Source organism: Cavia porcellus, unplaced genomic scaffold (assembly GCF_034190915.1).
Source record: "Cavia porcellus strain 051 isolate PalLab524CR breed Dunkin Hartley unplaced genomic scaffold, mCavPor4.1 scaffold_1, whole genome shotgun sequence".
In the NCBI taxonomy this organism is placed as follows: domain Eukaryota; kingdom Metazoa; phylum Chordata; class Mammalia; order Rodentia; family Caviidae; genus Cavia; species Cavia porcellus.
The window spans coordinates 120,979,025-120,999,439 of record NW_026947484.1 but is presented as its reverse complement, the minus strand read 5'-3'; the positions used below and the strand labels follow the sequence as shown (position 1 = coordinate 120,999,439).

The 20,415-nt window shown below is 36.2% G+C and overlaps 1 protein-coding gene across 1 annotated transcript in view; it reads left to right on the top strand.

Moving 5' to 3' along the window:
- The first annotated feature begins 1,703 nt into the window (after nucleotides 1–1,703).
- Nucleotides 1,704–20,415, top strand: part of Frrs1 (ferric chelate reductase 1) — a 53,742-nt gene continuing 35,030 nt past the window's right edge. The window contains exons 1-5 of the mRNA XM_003478959.4: nucleotides 1,704–1,856; nucleotides 14,267–14,465; nucleotides 15,607–15,743; nucleotides 16,758–16,852; nucleotides 18,173–18,320. Coding sequence (XP_003479007.1) covers nucleotides 14,267–14,465; nucleotides 15,607–15,743; nucleotides 16,758–16,852; nucleotides 18,173–18,320 — 579 coding nt within the window. The 5' untranslated portion in view covers nucleotides 1,704–1,856. The remainder of the gene's footprint in view (nucleotides 1,857–14,266; nucleotides 14,466–15,606; nucleotides 15,744–16,757; nucleotides 16,853–18,172; nucleotides 18,321–20,415) is intronic.

Genomic DNA, 20,415 nt, shown 5'->3' with positions numbered 1-20,415 from the left:
GTTTACTGTGTTCATATGTAATGAACCTATTATCCTTTAAACATTAATTTATGAATAAATATGTCTGCTTTAATTTTTAATAAAAAAGAATTGATGACTATCACCCAGTAAACAAGCATTTCTGGGGGATTCTTAGAGGCTCTGAAACCAAAAGGTTTGAGAACTGCTGATTTAGAGACATAAATAGGATCTGCTAGGATAGCTATGAGTTCGATTTCTTGGAGTCCAAGCTCTAGTAAGCATTTTAATAAACTCGGTTTCTCTTTCACAACTGAGAAGCAGCTCATGAGAAAGGAGCTGGGTACAAGTGAACTTCTGGGACAGAGTGATAAGAGACAGTGAGAGCTGGCATTGGCAGAAGTGTTAGGCCTGGAAAGCCAGGCTTTATCAAGAACTGGCCTCCCTATTTAGCCCCTTTAATTATTTTGACTGCTTCCTAAGAGTGCTTCAAGAAGTAACAATATGATGAACTATCCTGAGAATTACCTGTTTTATAGGCTTTTAGGTATACTTTTGACATGTGAAGTGACAAGGGGACAATTCTCAGAAAGGGTGTAACTGCAATTGCAGATAACTACTCACTATCCAAGGCTTTGAATGGAAAAACACTGCCATCCTCTGACTTCCTTTAAAACTATTTGTGTTCCAAGCAGCTTTAGATTAGAAAGGCAGCTTTGGGTAATCTTTACTTACTTCCTATGGAGAGGGCCTTTTGTTAATTGTGACAAAGTTCTTAAGGAGAAAAATTTAAGTGATGGTGAGTGTTTTTTGTTCTTTTTTCTCTCCTTTCAAAATGGATGTAGAAAATTTACTAATGTTAGTCATCAAGCTGTGAATCATATAACTTTCCAGTCTGCAGCTTACTCATAGGCCGAAAGTGGAGTGTTTGGTGTTTTTAGATACATTGTCTTATTAACCTGAAAATTTTCTTTTGCAAAAGAATGCTGTAAAACATAACATTCTGTTGTGATGGTCCACACCTATATCCTAGCACTAGCGAGGCTAAAGCAGAAGGATGGTCATGAGTTGCTTGAACTCCACAGTGAGTTCAAGATCAGCCTGAACTACAAAGAGACCTGTCTCAAAAAAAAGCCATACATTTCAAGGTGTATTAAAAAAAAAAAAAAAAAGGGGCTGGGGATTTAGCTCAGTGGCATAAGCGCCTGCCTTACAAGCAGGCAGTCGTGAGTTCGATCCCTGGTACCGATAAAAACGAAAAAGACAAAAAAAAAAAAAAAAAAAAAAAAAAAGAGCTCTTTTGCATTACATCATTCACGAAATCTGACCTTTGTAAAGTTTTATAATAAACTGAATCGGTTTGTAGAGGGCTTGATTTGTAGAGATGTGTTGCTACCTAAAATACACAACCAATGAAAATTTGTAGTGTAAATTTGCATCTTGGATTAAAAAAACTATTTAAATTTTGAATAAGTAGGTATATGTTACAAATAGTGATATTACAAAATTGAATTCCAATTTAACTGGGCATTCTGTTAATTCGCTAAATTTTTAATGAAAGGTATGTGTTTTCAAATAGTTTTGGAGTGAAGGATTAGACATAGAATCTTTTCAGTAAAGTGATGAATAGTCAGCAAAAAAGTTTTTTGTAGTGAAACAGTCCGAATTTAATTAATTTTAGGTAATTTAGTTAATTTGTTAACTTAGATATTTAATTTTTAGAAATGGAGTTCTAAACCTAGTACAGTACTATGCAGGCCTTGAAAATCAAGTTCTGCGGCTTAGCTAGGCAAAGGCTTCCTTCTGGTTACCGGGTAAACTGGCTCCACCCAGCTGGTGAAAAGTGATACAAGTGGGACCTAAACCGGAAGTTGGCTGGATTGACTTCGCTGCTCAAGGTAAGCCACCTCGTGTTTTCTTTAGGTCAAAGCTCTGCAAAGCGTTCAGAAATTGAAGCCAGCGAGGCCACTGGCCAGAGAGCAGGCGGCGGTGCCGCCGAGCCGGCCGGTGCTTCCAGCTCGGGCTGCTACAGAGCCGCCGAGTGCGGGGCAGGGGGCGCACTAACGAGTTGGGGTGGTCATGTGCCGGGTCACTGGGACTAACAAGCACAGCCCCTAGGGAAGCGTAGATGGGAGTGGAGCCTTGTCTGGGATCTTCGAAAACAACTGACTTTGTGCATGCACCAAATTAGCTTTTTTTTTTCCCTTAAGGTTTTAGTTTAATTATAAGAACTCCTGTTTTTGTCAAACCTAGTATCAGACGTCATTACTCATGTGAACGTTACCTAGAGCCTTACTTTTAAGTGTTATCGTGCTAAGGCTAAAGGGAAATTTTCAACTAGAAAATGTGTTATTTGGAATATTTCCAGATTTAGCTTTTGTGTGTGTGTGTCTGAATTAAAAAAAAAATCGGAGGAGTCTTGCATAGTACGGAGGAAAGATGCTTAAATTTGGTCTGTTGACTTATTGATAACAAAGCTAGACTTTTGGAAGAAAGTTTTACTCACTGGGGGAGTTGTAATTAGATGGTGAGCCCAAGTGTAGATTCTTTTGGTGGGCTGCACCTTCTGTTTCAAACCTCTCCATTCACTTTAGATTCTCTTGAAATTCAGTGAGGAAAAGTATTGCCACAATACTGTTTCCAGATATCTGCTAATCAGAATGAGGGATATTTATGCATAGGTTGCCTTCGCAGCCATTCAGAAGTTTGTCAGAAGACAAATTCACCACTTGGGGCAGAAAAATATGGTAAATTTTTTATTAGCTAATTTAGCTACTATCCAGGCTTATTGAGTTTCCAAGAGAGAGCAGTGTCCAATACTCCAAGGGAGGAAGGCAGTTCTAAGGGGAGACCTCACTGATGGTGGCCACTGTGCTAGATGTTTCGTAAATGTTACTTTATTTAATCCTCGTGGAAGCTCTTGATATTGGTGGAAGTGTCTCTGACCAGTGAGAAGGCACAGTGAGGATAAATCCTTTATCCAAGCTCACTAAGGTGATGTCTGCCAGATTTTATTTGGTTCCATTGACTTCCAAGTCCATACAGTTTACTCTGCATGGGATACAGTAGTGCGCAGCATTTTACTTGAATCTTGCAAGTAGGGTAGAGGTTTGTTTATTAAAACTCAAACAACAAAAACAGTAAAAATAAAGTAGAATGTTTGATAATGGGAAAAAGAAAAACAATGTACCTGAAAATTAATTTAATGTATTTCTGTACAGTCTTTATGTAATGTGTACTTTGTAACGTTTTTAAATCATAAAGTACCACATTCTTTAAAATATATATTGTGTAATGTAATAGGGATTAAAGGAAGTCCAGTCCGCTTCCCTTACTGAAAACTTTTAAAGGGTAACCACTGTTGAGAACGGTTAGTAGCATGTGATAGGGGGGTTTTTTCTTTCCTTTTTTTCTTTTCTGTTGATGTGTTTTGGCATACTACACATCTTTTGGCAGTTTTCATTTCTTAGTGTGGTATGAGCATATTTCCACTTAAATATGTACAGATTCATGTCTTAAGATTTTTGTGAAATAAGACTTGCAAAACACTTAAGAATGAACCTCATTCCTAGAAAGCACTTTGTGAGTAATAGCTATTGTCCTTATTGTCTATTTCATTCTTTTTAATGGATATATGGTGTTCTATAACTTAAATATAGCATAAAAATAAATATAGCATAGTTTGTTTTTGTAACTACATAAGTATCTTAAAATTTTGCTATTATAAATAATTCTTGTGTAATTGTGTGGGTTTTCCTGTAGGATAAATTTTAAGAAGTGAATTTCCTTTCAGAGGTTAAACATAGCATAGTAGAATTCTCTTGAATTCCTCCAAAAATATTGTGACAGCTCATCCTCTTTACTGTGTGTGTGAGAGAGTTCATTTCTTCATATTTCAAATTATTGAATTACCAGTATTTTGCATTTTACATAGAGGTCTTAGGGTTTTGTTTTATTTTGTTTCGTTTTTTTGGGACTGGGTCTTGCTTTGTAGTTCACTCTGGCCTTGAATTTACTCATAATGTAACCCAGGCTAGCCTTGAACTCATGACAGTCCTGCCTCAGCCTCCCAAGTGATGGAATTACAGCCATGCACCACCACACCTAGCTAAAGGTCCCCATTAGGAGGCCAAACTTGAGCAGGAAAAGAAGAGAGATGCTTATTCTAAATACAGCACATAGCATTTTGTCCTTGTATCATATAGGGGGAAAAATCCTTGAAATATGAGTTGAACTGAGAAGTCTAATACTTTTTCCCTTAATTTGGTAATTCCTGGGAAACTGTTGAATGTTTTGCAGGATGGGGGAATTGATGAGAATTGTGTTTTATAAAAACGATCTTATGGTTTAAAGTACAGGCTGTGTGCCTGGATAAAGTGACAAAATACAGAACAGCAGATAGATGAGAGGAAGCACAGGTAAAGTAAGAGAGGGTGGAGGAAGGTCTACAGTTGGGTCCAAAAGAATGTTTGGAATCCAATCTTAAGAGTTTGAGGTTTCAGAATTTGCTGATTAGAACCGTGTATTTACCAGCTGTTACCTGATGAGTTGGGTGTAAGAACTGGTGAGGAAGAGATGAATTCTGTTTCAAACAAGTTGAGCTCATTGTCATCCAAACAGAAATGCTTCGAGTTAGACGTTTGAGCCGAAGCACTGTGGCTGTGGAGTTGGAGCGGACTGAGAGATTTATAAACTGTCACCTTAGATTCAGTGATCAAGGCTGGGGAAGTGTTGAGCCTGTGGATAAATGGTGAGGAGGTGGGAGGAGGGGACTGAGGGAGAGTCCTGGAGATTGGTATCTTCAGGGAGAGACAGGAGGAGGAACCACACTTAATCTTTTTACAAAGACTCTTTCTGACTTTTGACCCTGACTTTTGACCTCGTTTCTAATTAAATTGCCCTTCACTGTCCTCAAAAGTCTGTTTCCACTTTTTTTTTCTACCACTGGTTTTTGTTCTTATACAAATCATGCTCAGTCCCTTTCTTCTACACGCCTTAGTTACTTACCACATCAACCCTAAGTATCTGATCTGAGGCTGTGGATAGGTTGAGTGGTTAAAACCCCAGAAACTAGGCTGCCATGTTACTTTTCACCATTAATGTGCCGTGACTTTGGCAAGTGTCTTATTAAGTGCCCTATTTTATGTATTGGAGACAATAACATCTCCACAGTTCCTGAATGATCATTGTGACAAAGCCAAACTAAGTCCCGTCGTGGTGTCTGATAGTTTGTAAGTCCTTAATAATTATTAACACTATTATTAATGCCTCTAAACTACTGCCATATTTCCCCGAAAATAAGACCTAACTAGAAAATAACATCCTAACTTGATTATTCAGAATGCATAAAAAAAGCCACACCACCAAAATAAACCTCAATTAAAAATGAGCCATTGCATTTCGGACATCCATGGCAACACACAATGGACGTACTGAATTATAGAATGATAACTTTTTTTTTTTGGTCTTTTTCCTTTTTATCGGTACGGGGGATTGAACTCACGGCTGCCTGCTTACAAGGCAGGCGCTTATGCCGCTGAGCTAAATCCCCAGCCCCCTTTTCTACTTTTTTTTTTTTTGGATAAAATGATAATTTTAACATCTAATTAAATATAAATAATCTTATGGACATTACTTCAATGACAATATACAATTAAATCTTTGTAAATGTCCCAGCAGGTGCCTTTGGATGAGAAGGTAAGTGCATATATAAACAGATGAACCCGAAACTTATTGCCAAGTGACAAGTTGGGAGTCCTGACACAACACATTAATAATGTACACATTTGATCATGGAATGGACATTTTTGTGTCTAATGTGAATCTTCATAATTCACTATGTTGTGTGTTGTAACCATGCACTATGAGCAGGCTACATGGCCAAAAGTTGCTCATTTAAGAACACGAGAGATTGGGGCCAGAGGTTCTACAGGAGTTGCAACAAATTCAGGGTAGAATTTGGGTTTTGGAGAGTTATGCTGATAAAAATAAATGAAGAAATGTAGATTTTTGTGTATGAAAAAATAAGACTTCCCCTGAAAAGAAGTCCTACTGTGTTTTTGAAATAAAAATTAATGTAAGACTTGGTTCTATTTTGGAGAAATATGGCATAATGAAATACTATATTATTTTCCCATTCTGTTTTTGTGTAACATTGGTATACTTGTCAGTCCATCCTATTTTATCTTCTGTGAGCTTCAATTTCCATACCAGTAAAAAAAAATACCTTTGTGTTTCTTCCAAGGACTAGAGTTCATACATCTAAAGCACCGACTGTGATGACTGAAATATATTAGACACATCATTAAAGTGTAGATTAATGGTATTTGCATGATTTCATCTATCAGTTTTATGTTGTGAGAGGAGTCTTTTTTAATAGCACCTAATCTTGATTTGAGGACAAGATTATGTGAGAGCCATATAGGATGATCTGGATAAAACCTAGATAACATGTAATAAAATATTTGCTTTTAATTATTTTCCTAGAACTTGAATGAAATAGAGTAAAATTACTTGCTGATAAAGTTGAAACTAGGGGAATCAGGATTAGATTGTGCAGTCTTCAGTGGCTTTTTCTCAATGTTTTCTCTTGGTTTCATTCAAACTCTAAAATCTTTTCCCAAAGTCTTTTCAGCCATCTGACATTGTTAGATCTGACAGATATCAAATTGGTATTGCAATGCCATTTTTTATGCTCTTTGTTTTTTGGAACCTTTTCTGAAAATGTCATAACTCCAATTGTTAATTTAAAAAATCATTTTTCTCTGTGCTTCCTGCGGTGAAAATAAGAGTCTGAAACATTTTTATCTCAGCAAGTGGAAATATTTGACCTATTTTTCAATTTTCCTATAATTTGCAATCCAGCTATCAAAGCTGATTTAATTCTGTCAAGGTAAAGTTAGATTACTAGAAAGGAGAGCAAACTTTTGAAATTACTTTAGAAGGTTTGAACAAATTAAGTGTAGATGCAAGAGATGTGTGAAGTCCCAGGTGTCTAAATTAGTGGTGTTAAAGAGAAATTAACACATAGTAGTGCTAATGGGAAGTTAATGGAAAGTTATTAATAACAAATGATGGCAGTGACCATACAATGACTTTTTTAAATACATTGTATCATGTTATCAATTTTTACATCCATTCTTTCTGGAGCTTTAAAAGAAATATCTACATTCAATAAAGATTGCAACAAAATAGACTCACCATTCAGAATTACAACTATTTAGATTTCAACGCTTGTCATAGTATACCCACCTTCACACTGAAATTTGTTTTCTTCTTGTATATGTTTATTTTCTATAGTCTTCTCTCTCCACGTCTAAAACGATATAGTAGAGGGAGAAGAACGTGGATACCGAAGCTAGATTTAGGTTCTAAACCTAAAAGTATACATGATTTATGATACATTTGTGATCCTGTTTCTTTATCTCTAACAAGAATATCTGCTTGTTGGAAGGATTACATCAGATGTGTTATCTAACTGCCAGATTGTCACCAAGTGTTTCTTTTCCTCTTTCTGTATGTACCCTTTCCTTCCTCTTTAGGGTAAGACTGTAATCCTTTTCTTTCTCTTTGTCATAAAAATATTATTGCCTTAAATGCATATTTTGGGCTCAGTCTTAGCTTTTTTGACTTTATGAATCTCTTTATCGTTCTGTAACTTTACCTAAAACTTTTTGTTTTTCATGGTTCTGGGTTTGAGCCCGGAACTGTTCTACAACTGAGCTATATCCTTGTCTTTTAATACTTTTTAAAAATTTGGGTTAGGGTCTAAATTGTCCAGGTGGGCTTGAATTTGTAATCTTTCTGCCACAGCCCCCTGAATAGCTGGGACTGTAAATATGCACCACTCACCATGTCTGGCTGATTTTCTAAAACTTATCTCTTATCTCTGCCGTTCAACAGGTGAAGACCTGTTTCTACTGCTGTCACCAGTCTCTCTAGATTTTTCATCCCTGTACATAGCCTACCAGCTTTGCCCCCAGGTCTTGGATAAAATGCTGAGTTTATAAATGTGTTTGTCCACAAATTAGATTCTAAAGCACTCAATTTCATATTCTAATAGAAGCTAGTTTGTAAATAATGATTTTGTTCTTAGGGCAAAAGCCTAGAAGCAGAAGGACATTTATCTCATAAATTAATTGCTTTGTACTTGTATAAAATAAATTAATGCCATTGTAATTCTTGCGATAAATGAAAGTAATATTCAGTGAGAAGTAGTTATTTACCTGGAACATTGTTTGTAGAATGTAGCTGATAGAAATCTTGAAAATAGCCTCAAATACTTTAAGAATAGCAATTTAAATATAAATGTAAAGCTTTGGTCTGCAAGCATAATTCTTTTTGGAAACTTGTAGTCCAAAGCACTTTGTGTCGCAGTGAGTTTCCCTTTAAGAAATAATTGAAATGTGACTCATTCCACAACCCAAAAATATTTATGTAAAAATGATTATGATACTGTAACATAATGCAAAAAAATAAAGAAAAACAAAATATGAAGCAAGATAAAGAAATTAACCTGCATTTACCTTTGGAAACTTTTGTGACTGGTATGAGACAAAAGAGAGGAGAGTTTTTGTGCAGGATGACTTTCACTACACGATGGAATCGCTGCTATTGATTGGACAATGGAATCTTTTTCTTTATGTGCAATTTAAGAAGGAACCTATCCAATAACACTTTTGTCTCCTTTTGAGGATTTCATGGAAATGTGACATTGCATTGTTTTTAAACAGATTCATCACTTGCACTGCTATAGTCTTACTCAAGTGGTGCCTTTCTACAAAATTTTGCACCATTTCTCACATTTTATATATCTCCCCAGTCTCATTTTAAGTGAGGGATTTCTCTACTTTTCCTCTGAAATTTCTCCCATAAGTTTTTGCTGTTGGAAGATGGTCACCACAATCCCACAGGGAGAGAGAGAGAGAAAGAGGCGGAGAGAGACAAAGAGAGAGAGAGACAGGGAGAAAGAGGGAAGAATCATTGGCTCACTGGTGGTCCTGTGATGTTTGGCCTCATGTACCTCATGTGATACTTGTATTGCTAGACTTTGCTCATTTATCATTTAAAATTTATTACAAGTGTTCGCTTGCCTTGTGCAATAGTCAGAGAAAAAGTTACTTGTGATTCAAAGCCTCACTGTAATTAATTAAAATTTTTTCACATACTGGGCATCCCAGCACTTTGGAGGCTGAGGCAGGAGGATTGTTGCAAGTTCAAGAACAGCCTGGGATACAGAGAGCTCAAGGGCAGCCTGAACTGCATAGCAAGACCCTGTCTCGAAAAGACAGCAGCAACAACAAGAGCAACAACTTTCACATAAGATCATTGTGAGAATGCTATCGTTGGCATTATTTATATTTTTTGTTTAGGCTCACAAATAAAAGAGATATTAAGGAACTTTCCATTGGCTATACCCATCTCCTGTCTTCAAAACTCCTCCCTGTTGCATAGATTGTTTTTCTTTAGTCTAGAAACGTTTACTTTTTAACAGTGAATTCGTTGATGCTCTTAATTTAGAACTTTGATTGTTTTTGCTTTTTGTAGTTCACTCTTCCCACTTACTATGGTTTTATTATCTCATACCTACACAGCAGATACAGCTCAGAACAAAGTGGATGTTCATTGGCTGAGTTCCCGGTGTTTGTGTGTCTGTTAACTTTTGAACTCCTTTCAAGGCTCACAAGAACTAGAATTTAAATGACTAACAAGAACTGCAATTTGAAGGCAATATAACTGGACTTGATTAGTCAGTTGTTAGGTTAATTACCTGACTTTTTTTTTTTTTTTGTCCTGATGATTGAACCCAGGCCCTGATACATGCAACTATCAAGATGTACCCTCAGGTTTGAGATAGATTTTTTTTTTTTGGTTATTTTTTGTTTTGAGACAGGGCTATATAGTTCAGGCTGGTCCTAAAGTCATTATTGTAGCCCAATCTGGCCTTGAATTTGCAGCAATCCTCCTGCTTCAGCCTTCCAAGTGCTAGGATTACAAGCATTTACTACCACACCCAGCCTGGACATGGTTTTATTTTATTTTTCTTTTAATTTTTTAATTTTTTGGTACCAGGGATCAAACTCACGACCTCGCATTTGCCAAGCAGGCACTTATGCCATTGAGCTAAACCCCCAGCCCCTGGATTTATTTACTTATTTATTTATTTGGTACTAGGGATTAAACTCACAACCTTGTGCTTACCAGGCAAATGCTTGAATCATTGAGCCTGTCCCCTGACATGGCTTTTCTATAAATGTTCCTCCCATTTTTTTCTTATTGTGTGTGTTCTTGGTGTCATAATGAAAAGTCAGTTAATGCCTAATTAATTAAAAAGATTTAAAATTTTTATTTAACACATAAGTTCACCTTTTAAATGACTTTCTTACATCTAAATATCTTTCAATCTCATTTTATTTAAATTTCACTTTGTTGTAATAAATACATTTCTCTTATTAGTATCACTTGCTTCTGTAGTCCAGGGTCACAGTAATAATTCATTTTCATGTAAGAACAAGAAAGTTGTATTTATATAACAAAATGAGCTCATTTTGAGGCCTGATCCTTATGTGAGATATATATATATATATGCAACATGGTGTAAGCAGTCACTTTTACTAAGTGCCTGCCTTTCAAACACAAAAGAAAAACTATAAAACTAACACCTCCTTAGCTTTGTGAATATTTCAGATAGAGAATCAAAGCAACCTCTCAATCTTTTAAACTATGGATCTGTCTTCATCCTGGGTTGACAAAAGGCAAGCTATGGTTTCTTTGGTTTTATCCTCTCTATAATACATGTTTTGGAATGAATAGTAACAATTTAAAAAATTACACATAATTGGTAGTTTTTCCTATGCCTGAAATGTAAGCTCATAACGTAATAGCCAATTATCAGCACTCCATAATTTTAGCTTAAAAGTTTCCATGAATAACTCCTATTTACCTTCCTATCATAATTGTTACTAGTTGATGTAACTTGGCTAAAGAATTTAAAAAGTTGTTCCTTGCCATTCACTGAAAAACCAACTTTAGCTGTTGTAAAGAAAGTTTATGTTTCTTTTTCAAATTATTTCAAATGTTCTTTCCCAATAAGCTTTTCTAAAATCAAAGCACCTTAGAGTTGAAGATGGCCTTGAATTTCTTCTAAGTTACTTGCTATGTTTTTCAAATGGTGAAACTGAGACTTAGAGAAATTTAATGACTTGGTTCATGTTATTCAGCTGCTTGGTGCATACCAGAGACTAGACATCAAGTCTGGTTTCCTCTTTTACCTTATGGGAAGTCAATGCCAAATACATGTTTGCTAAACTCAATTAATTCTTTGCAGCATATCATACTTTAGATGAGTGGCACGTCATTGATTTAGTTTTTATAAACATTTGGCAAAGGTCACGTGGCTTAATTAAACTGTGACCGTGATCTTCCTGTGTGGCTCTTGTCTAGTTCTAAAAGCAGATCTGCCTCTAATAGTGCATTTGCCCAGCAGGACTCAGAAACTAGATTTTAATTGAAAATTCTGTTACTGCTCTGCTTTTTAGTAATCATTTTCTTAAATGTTTTGTTTTTTCTAGTAATCAACTATTTTCAAAGTTACTTTTTCCTTTGAGTCTACAGAGAAACATTGTATTTCTTATGGGATACTTTTATTTGTTCATTTATTTATTTTTAGAAGAAGCTCTGGGGTTTGGTGGCACATGCCTGTAATCTCAGTAATTGGGGCAGGAGGATCGTTGTGAGTTAGAGAACAGCCTGGGCTACAAAGTGAGCTCGAGGTCAGCCTGAACTGTATAATGAGACCCTATGTCAACAACAAAACAAAACAACAACAACAAAAAAATTCGCAGGTATTGATACTTGGTATTTTTTTGGCACTGGGAATCTTAATTTACGATCTCATGCTTACCAAGCAGGCACTTACATGCTGAGTTAAACCCCTACCCCTAGTTCTTCATTATAGGTTCAGTTCTTTCTTTGCTCATCTTTGAATGGAAAGGATTGTATCTACTGAGTTTTGATATTTCATGAAACAAGAGTATATAATACAAGAGTGTATAATACTATCAGTCAAGTACCAAGCTGTTCACACGATAGCTCATCAAGGTTCAAGACTTGTTATGGTGTGCATCCCCTAGAATAATTTTTGGAGTTTAACAGGAATTCCTGTCATTCAACTGTGATTCAACTGTGGTTCAGTGTGGAGTTTGTTTACAAATAGTGTAATGCTATAGAATTCTACTTTTTTGTTACCGGTTTCCAATGTTAATTCCATTGTGGTCTGAGAGCAGATATTGTTGATTTCTATTTTTAAAACTTAAGGTGTGTTTTATGGCTGAGAGTATGGTCCATCTTGGTGACAATTCCATGTGAGCTTGTGAAGAATATGTATTCTTCAGATTATTATATAAAGTTGTCTATAGGTGTTCATTATATTCTGTTGGCTGGTGGTGTTGTTGAATTCATCTTTGTCCTTATTGATTGTCCTTGATGGATTTTCTGCCTGCTGAGTTTATTTCTGGCAGAAGAGTATTGAAGTTTCTCCTACTATAATAGTGAATCATCTCGTTTTACTTGTATTTCTATTAGTTTGTGCTTGATATGTTTTGACGCTGTGTTGTTTGGTGTATATTCTTTCAAGATTTTAGGTCTTCATGGGGGACTAACCTCATAATTATGTAAAGCTCTATCTCTGAACCTTCCCTCATTTAAAGTCTGCTCTATTAAAATTAATATAGCTACTTTTTCTTTAACATCCAGAAATAAAGAAAATAATAACCACAACAACAACAAAAACGGAAGTAGTTCAGTTAAAAAAGGGGCACCTGATAGAAATAGACACTTCACAAAAGAAATACAAGTAGCTAATAACTATGAAAAAATGTTTGATACTCTCATTAGTAATCAGGGGAAGACAAATCAAAATTACAATGTTACTCCAATAAAAATGCTCTTTTAAAAAAATGCAAAAACAGCAATAAAACAAACAAAAAAATGCTGGTGAAGATGTGGAGAAAAAAAGAATATTCATACCCTGTTGATGGAAATATAATCAGAATTTGATTCAGTTATTGTTACTCCTGGGTATACATCCAAAGGAAAAGAAGTCATCATACAAAAGACATACTTACCCATCTGTGTTTATCATGACACTATTTATGATAGCTAAGCCCATCAACTGATGAATGGATAAATAAAATATAGTGCTCTGTGTAAGCCAAACAGCATTATTAAGTCATAAAGAAGAGTGACATCTTGTCATGTGTAGTAAAATGAATGGAACTGGAGGACTGTCATTCAATAAAATAAGCCAGACAAGAAAGACAGCTACTGCATGTTATCTCTCACATGTGAAAACTTTAAAAAAGAAAAAGGGACCACTTGAAAGTTGAATAGTGATTACTAGGTACTGGGAAAGGTGCCAGTAGGGGAAGTGAGGTGGATAGTGAGGAAGAAGGATGGATAAATATGATGAATGCACACTGTATGCATGTACGGAAATGCCACAGTGGATCCTATTAGTACGTACAATTCATGTGTATTAACTAAAAAAAAGTAAGAAAAGAAGAAGAAAGTGACATAGTGTATCAGGGTACTTCAGAGTAACAGAACCAAATAGAATTATATATATATATATATATATATATATATATATAATATATATGTATATATTGCAAAGATATTATGTTTTCTTATGATAATTAGCTCATGTGATCACGAAAGCTGAGAAGTCCCACAGTTTGCTGTCTGCAAGCTGGAGAGGCAGGAGAGTTGGTGGCATACTGCAGTCTGAGTTCTAAGGCCTAAGAACTGGGGGAACCAATATGCTACTCTAGGTCAGGTTTGAGATCTGGGAATGGGGCCTGGAGGGGGACCTGGTGACCTGGTGTCTGAAGACCTCACAATCAGTAGAGCCCTGTAACACATCCCTGCCAAAATGTTTATATTGGATAGTTTTATTATTTCCCCATCATACTAATGAGAGCTATCTTTTATTATCTTTTGTGTCAGACTCTGGGGCTGTATCTTTGTTTAATTAAAAAAAAAAAAACTTTGAAAGGAAGGTCTTAGTGTCCTTTCCTCATTTTCCAGGGAAGGAAGTGGAGATTTAAGTGATTTGTTCCAAGTGTCAGTTGTTACTTGGCAATAGGTCAGACTTCATGCATCACTTTCTTTTTATTTTGTGTTTTGGGTATATGGGTAGCTGAGCATTGAAAGCAAGTAGTTACCTAGAATTACTGTTCTATGTTCTGAAAGCTGTTATGTTTATTTTAATTAGATCTGAAAATAATACACTATTAATCTTCTTTTTGAGATGGTGGCGGTTCCAGGATTTACCCTTGGTGCCTTCGTATTTCTGTTGCGTGTTAGTTTGGTGGTCAGTTACCCCAATGGAAAAGTAACAAAGTCATGCCATCGAATGATCCCTGAACACGGTCATAGGCCACAGTCTGACCCAACTCACCGTGTGGCAGTGAATCAGACAACATTCAGACCCGGAGATCACATTGAAGGTATTGTGCTGGAATATTTCCATTATGAGTTCCATACTTCTACTGTTTATTGCATTTTTATTACTGGATTTGGATTGTTTCATTTTAATCTGTTTTTTATTATTGTTTTTGTAAGATTTTGTAATATTGTACTCATTTTTTGTTTACTAAAGATGACCATAATATTTATATAGTATATCTACTCTCTATTAGAATAGTTTTAGAATAATTTTTTATCATTGTTTAGTGTATATTTATTAGTAGTGTTAGTAACTTAGAAGAGAAAATAAATTTATTTTATTTTTACTTTTTATTTATTTTTGTGCCAGGAACAAAACTCATGACATTGTGCTTGCCAAGCAGGCACTTATGCAGCTGAGCTATATCCCCAGCCCTCAGTTTATCTTGTTTAAAAGATAATAAACCTTTGCTTTCCTAGAAATACTATTTCCCTAGTTCTTTTGACAAATGTAGGTAAACTGTTAAAAATGTTTATTAAAGTTGGTGCAGTGGCATAAATGCCTGTAATCCCAGTGTTTTAGAAAGGTAGAGCCAGAGGCTCTCAAGTTCAAGTTTGGTTTAGATAATTTAATAAGAGCCTGTCTCAAAGTATACAAAAAGTGGCCTGGAGTTGTAGCTTAGTGGTAGAGCACCCTTGGGTTTGATCTGTAGTACTACCAAGAAGAAAAAAAGTATCTTAACATCAGTTTGCAAATTCTTTTTCTGCAGTTCTAGAAGTGCAAAACATTAATAAGTATTCTTTAGCAAAAAAGGTACATGGAGAATGAAGTGAAGAACATTCCATTATATAAAATGTATCTCTTAGAGTTTCACATTGCTTGGTAGACTATTAAAGACATCAGGGGATGGGCAGTAAAGAAACAGGTATTTAATGTCATCTAGCATTTTCCAAACCAAGTTAGCCCTACAATGTCCATTGGCTGTTACCTATGTTTTCCCCTTGGGGTTAGGTTTAATGAATGTCCTGAACACAAGTCAGAGATTTTTTGCCTATGAAATGATTTCTGTTCTTTTTTTTTTTTTTTTTTTCCTGAGTGGTTTTGCACACAGGTACCTGATTTTAACTGTGATGTACCGACTGTAAACATTCCTTTTTGGGAATTACTGAGTCCATTAATTTGTCTTTTTATCTGTTTTGTAGTCACTTTATCAGGACCACCTTTTAAAGGCTTTCTTCTAGAAGCTCGTGATGCTGAGAATTTGGATGGTCCTCCTGTTGGCTCCTTCATGCTGAATGACAGTTGGGCATCCCAGCTTCTGACTTGTGAGAATATACAGGTTTGTGTTTAGCTCGTGAGTAATTTTCTGTCAGCTTTCTTGGAGGTTTTCACTATGAAAAGTGAAATGTGTTATTACAGAAACATTACCCAGGCATGACAGACATTTCAACAGATTCATGGTGATCACATTTTTTTCTTTAATTTACTTGAAACATTTTTTTCACTTTATTATTCTAGGAAAGGTAAGGTAAAGACCTCAAGAGTTTGTGACATTTTAGATCAGATTAACTGCTACAATATCGATTTTTAAAGAGTTTCAATGTTGAAACTAGAGTTCTAGTATGGGACATAGGCCTAATTTGTGTTGTTCACTCATTTAATAAACATTTTACTGGGAACAAAGGAGATGCTGACAAGCAAGACTTCTTCTTCTTCTTCGAAGAACTCATACCCTTACATTCAATGTGACACGTGGACATAGGAAGTATGACCTGAAAGTAGACCACGTGGAGCCAGGACCCAAGTAGCCCAGTGGGGTAGGTCAGTGTGTACACAGGTGTGTGGGGAGTGCTGCAGAAGGCCCACACCCAGGGCCGGAGGACCTGGGAGAGTTTCTTGGAGATGGTCTCTAGACCAGGCTTGGAAGGCCGCGAAGGAGTTTGCCAGGTGAAAGAAATTGCTGAAAGGAAAGGAATTACTGAAACATGCTGCTGCATCTTTGGAAGCAGGGAGCTTTCCTTTTTTTCTTTTGAGGCATCATCTGCATTTTATTTGTATCTATAAAATGGAAGAAATAAATTTATAGTGTAAATGAAATAATGAACTAGCTCTAATAGTATAAACACTCAGTTCTTATTTTCTGATGTCTCTAATTTACTCAGAGTTAACTGCTGATATATTGTCACCCAGTCCACATGTATGTACTGAGCATCTGAATTCTTGTGCTAGATAAAATTGTCTTTATCAGAATACATGGCCATGCAACTGTGTCCTGTTTTGCAAAATGATAGCCGTTCCAGCTTTGCTGAGCTGTTGATTAAATGAATGGTAGTTTTTTTCCATTTTATTTCAGGGCTCAGCTGTGAGTCACACAAGTTCATCCAAAAAAGCAGAAATTAAAGTTTATTGGAAGGCTCCAAGCAGTGCTCCGAATCACGTAAGATTTCTGTGAGTAGGAGGGTTTATATCTTTGTTATTAATATAATTACAACCATAATGGTGTGTACCATTTTGTATGCTTTTGGAAATCTGTGATCTATCTGGAAGACTTTTGGCAGAGTAATGACACCAGCTTACCAATAAGAGTTTGTTTTGTGTTTTGCTAGCTTGTTTCACCAAGGGGCCTAGCCTAGCACTTCCTACACAGTGGGAATTTAATTGACATTTGCTGAGAGTGAGTGAAGTATTTTATTACCCTAAAACTCATAAAACCATCAGCTGATAGTTGAGGCCAGTATGAAAATACGAATAGGCCAGGTGTGCTGGTGCACGCGTAACCCCGGCATTCAGGAGGCAGAGTTAGGGAAGATTGCTGTGAGTGTGAGGCCAGCCTGGGCTACAAAGTGAGTTCAAGGTCAGCATGAACTGCATAATCCTATCTACAAGAAGCAGAAGAGGAGGAGGAAGAGGAAGAGGAAGAAGAAAAAGAAGAAGAAGAGAAGAATAAAGTAGTTCTGAAATTTGAATGACTTTTTTGCATTGTTACAACTTGCAGATTAGGGTGTTAGGAAAATAACCTGAATGCCACTAAGAATTTATGTAATTCAGAAGAATTAAAAGGTACTTTTCCCTTCTTCCTCTGTACAGGAGAAATAGAATGTCATAAAGCTGTGTAATAATTCCTGAGGGTATTATGGACATATATTTCAAGGAAATGTCGCTATCTTTTTTTTGTGTGTGTGTGTGCCGGGGATCAAACTCACAATGTCACGTTTGTCAAGCAGACACTTACGTCGCTGAGCTAAAACCCTGGGCAATGTTGCTATCCTTGACATGTTTCAGTTTTCTGCTTAACTTTGTACACAGTTGCCCAGGTCAAGCAACGATTTTATATCTCTGTGTTAGGTGGAGCATGATAGATGGACTGTGACCCGCTGAGAACTGACAGTTTCTTTGCAGCCTCTTTTGAGCAACTGCTGTAGCTGCATGCCATATCCTCCTTTTGGAAGGATGTGACTACTGCACTATAAAATCAGCAGTAGTACATTCTTTACGCATCAAAGGAAGCAATCAGTGTCATTTAGCCACTGAATCTGACATTCATGGATGCTGTTAATATGTCCAAAGAACAGAAAAGAGAGGGACCAAAGCAGAGAGGAATAACAGTTCGTACAGTGATAGGATGGAAGACAGTCATTAGAGATTCGTTGCAGAGAAGTTGTGTATTCCTAATTCACCTCTCCTACCTTTTTTTTCTTTTAGCAGTTTGATTTTATGACGATGGGCCACAGTTAGGGTTTTGTCTAATCTCACTATGATTCCTTTCAGAGCCACAGTGGTTGAGAAGTATAAAATCTACTGGGTGAAGATTCCTAGTCAGATAATTTCACAACCAAACGCACTTCCCTTTACAACACCTAAAGCTACAACAGCCCCATCCTCAGCATCACCTACAGTCTCCCACTTAACCAAACCAGTAAGTCTTCACATGCCATCTTAACTAATGGCGTTTTTGGAAATTGTTGTTCTATGCTTGGTAAAGTGCATATTAGAGAAGTAGTTGTATTTGGTTGTGGTAGCAAGTTTGTGTTTTTGGTAGGAATATTATACTTTATAGGTTAGAAAAAGGAAATGCATGTTCAAGTTGTGGTTATAATATTCACATGTAGTCTATATTAGCAGTGAATATATTTCCATTTGGAAATAAATTTGAGGAAGTCCCTCTTTCCCCCCTCCCTTCTTTCCTCGTGGCTAAGTATCAGACAGAAGAGGGAGCTTAAGCTGAATTGATACAAGATTTGGAGGAGTTTCTTTCTTTCTTTCTTTCTTTCTTTCTTTCTTTCTTTCTTTCTTTCTTTCTTTCTTCTTTCTTTCTTTTGGTGTGGGGAATCAAACTCAGGACCTTGTGCTTGCCAGGCAGGCACTTATGCCACTGCCACCAAGCTATATCCCCGGCCCTTGGAGGGGATTCTTGAAGTGGTGATATAACTCTTAGATCTTTTGAGAGGTCAAAGAGTAGTAGAGAGTCCTGTATGTTGAGTGACAGAAAATCTCTTGTAAGCTCCTCAGCAGGAATTCCATTTAGGCCTTCTGATTCAAAAAATTATGATTGCACAATCTTGGAAAGCGTAGTGCATATTAAAAACACTAGGAAGAGGCATTTCAGTAAGGGAAATTCTGGTAAGTTAGACTGGTTCAGAAGTGGCTGTGAGAGTGTCTTGAGACAAGCGGTAACAGTTTAAAGAACTCTTTTGGACCTAAATACTGACTTGTCTTCTTCCTGTGGATCTTTAGGGAAAACTCAATTTTCAGTCTCAGTTTTTTCACTTATGAGGAACAATAATATCTAGCTGTTAGTATCACTGTGAGAATTAAAATAATGAATATTTTTCTATGCTTTGCACTTAATATTTAGTAAACATAAGTTCCTTTTCTTTTTTTTTTTTTTTGTCTTTTTATTGGTACCGGGGATCGAACTCACGACTGCCTGCTTGCAAGGCAGGCACTTATGCCGCTGAGCTAAATCCCCAGACCCAAGTTCCTTTTCTTATGTAGTCCTTTTTAAATTGTCATTCTCATGTAGATGACCTAAAGTTTTTTCCTTCTATGTAACATTAGTCTTACTTCACTTTCCTTCTTGTCTGCATTTTTAAATATATATATATGGACATGAATTTGGTTATGTTAGTATGAATGTTGCACTTTTATTGACTATACAATTGTATCTCTTATTTTGTACTAGTTCTCACTTTAGTCTTAGTGCATTTTATTGAATAGCTTCTATTTAACTGTTTATTATAGTTAAATGCTTTTATTTAAATATTTATTTAGGGGCTGCCTAGTAGGAATCTGTTGACAGTGTTTTTGTCTTTCCATGTAGTTAATAAACGACCTTTGTTTTTGTTGGAGCTTTTACCATGTCTCTGTGCCAAGTTTGTGATTCTGATGATAGGGAGTTTTGTTCAGAGTCATAGGATTGTAGCATTTATTTAGAGCTAAAAGAGATCTTGGGGTCTATTTTGTTCAGTTTCCTTCTTGTATATAGGTAGAGGGACCCTAGAAAGTCCCTCTACCTTGATATCTTTGGATATTTCCAAAGATCTTTGGAAAATGTGATGGAGCAAGGGGGAGGAGAGACCAAGGTTATACGTCACCTATCTCCTAGTGACTTGTTTGCTTCACCCTGCTAGGATTAGTTGCTACATTTCCATGAAATCCAGTTACATAAAGTTAATGTGTAGCTTTCTTTTCAAATGTACTTTTGCATCTGGTTCCAACAAACTCTGCTTGCTTGCTCTGCCAAATTGTAGAGCATGTTTTTGAGACTCTTTCTCTTGTAAGCATAATAAGAAACTCTGAATTAAATCGTTGTAGATCATTGCCTGTTCCTCCCCTCATTAAATTATTACTGCTCTTGGGAATGGTGATATTTACCAGGTTAACTTTTTTCTTGTGTTACTTTAGTATCAAATTTGAACCCAAATTGTAAAAGCAGAATCCAAAATCTAAGTATAAAAGTCTGCCAAGGATTTGTTTGCTTTTAAAACTCCCATTTTGAAAACTAGAGGCTA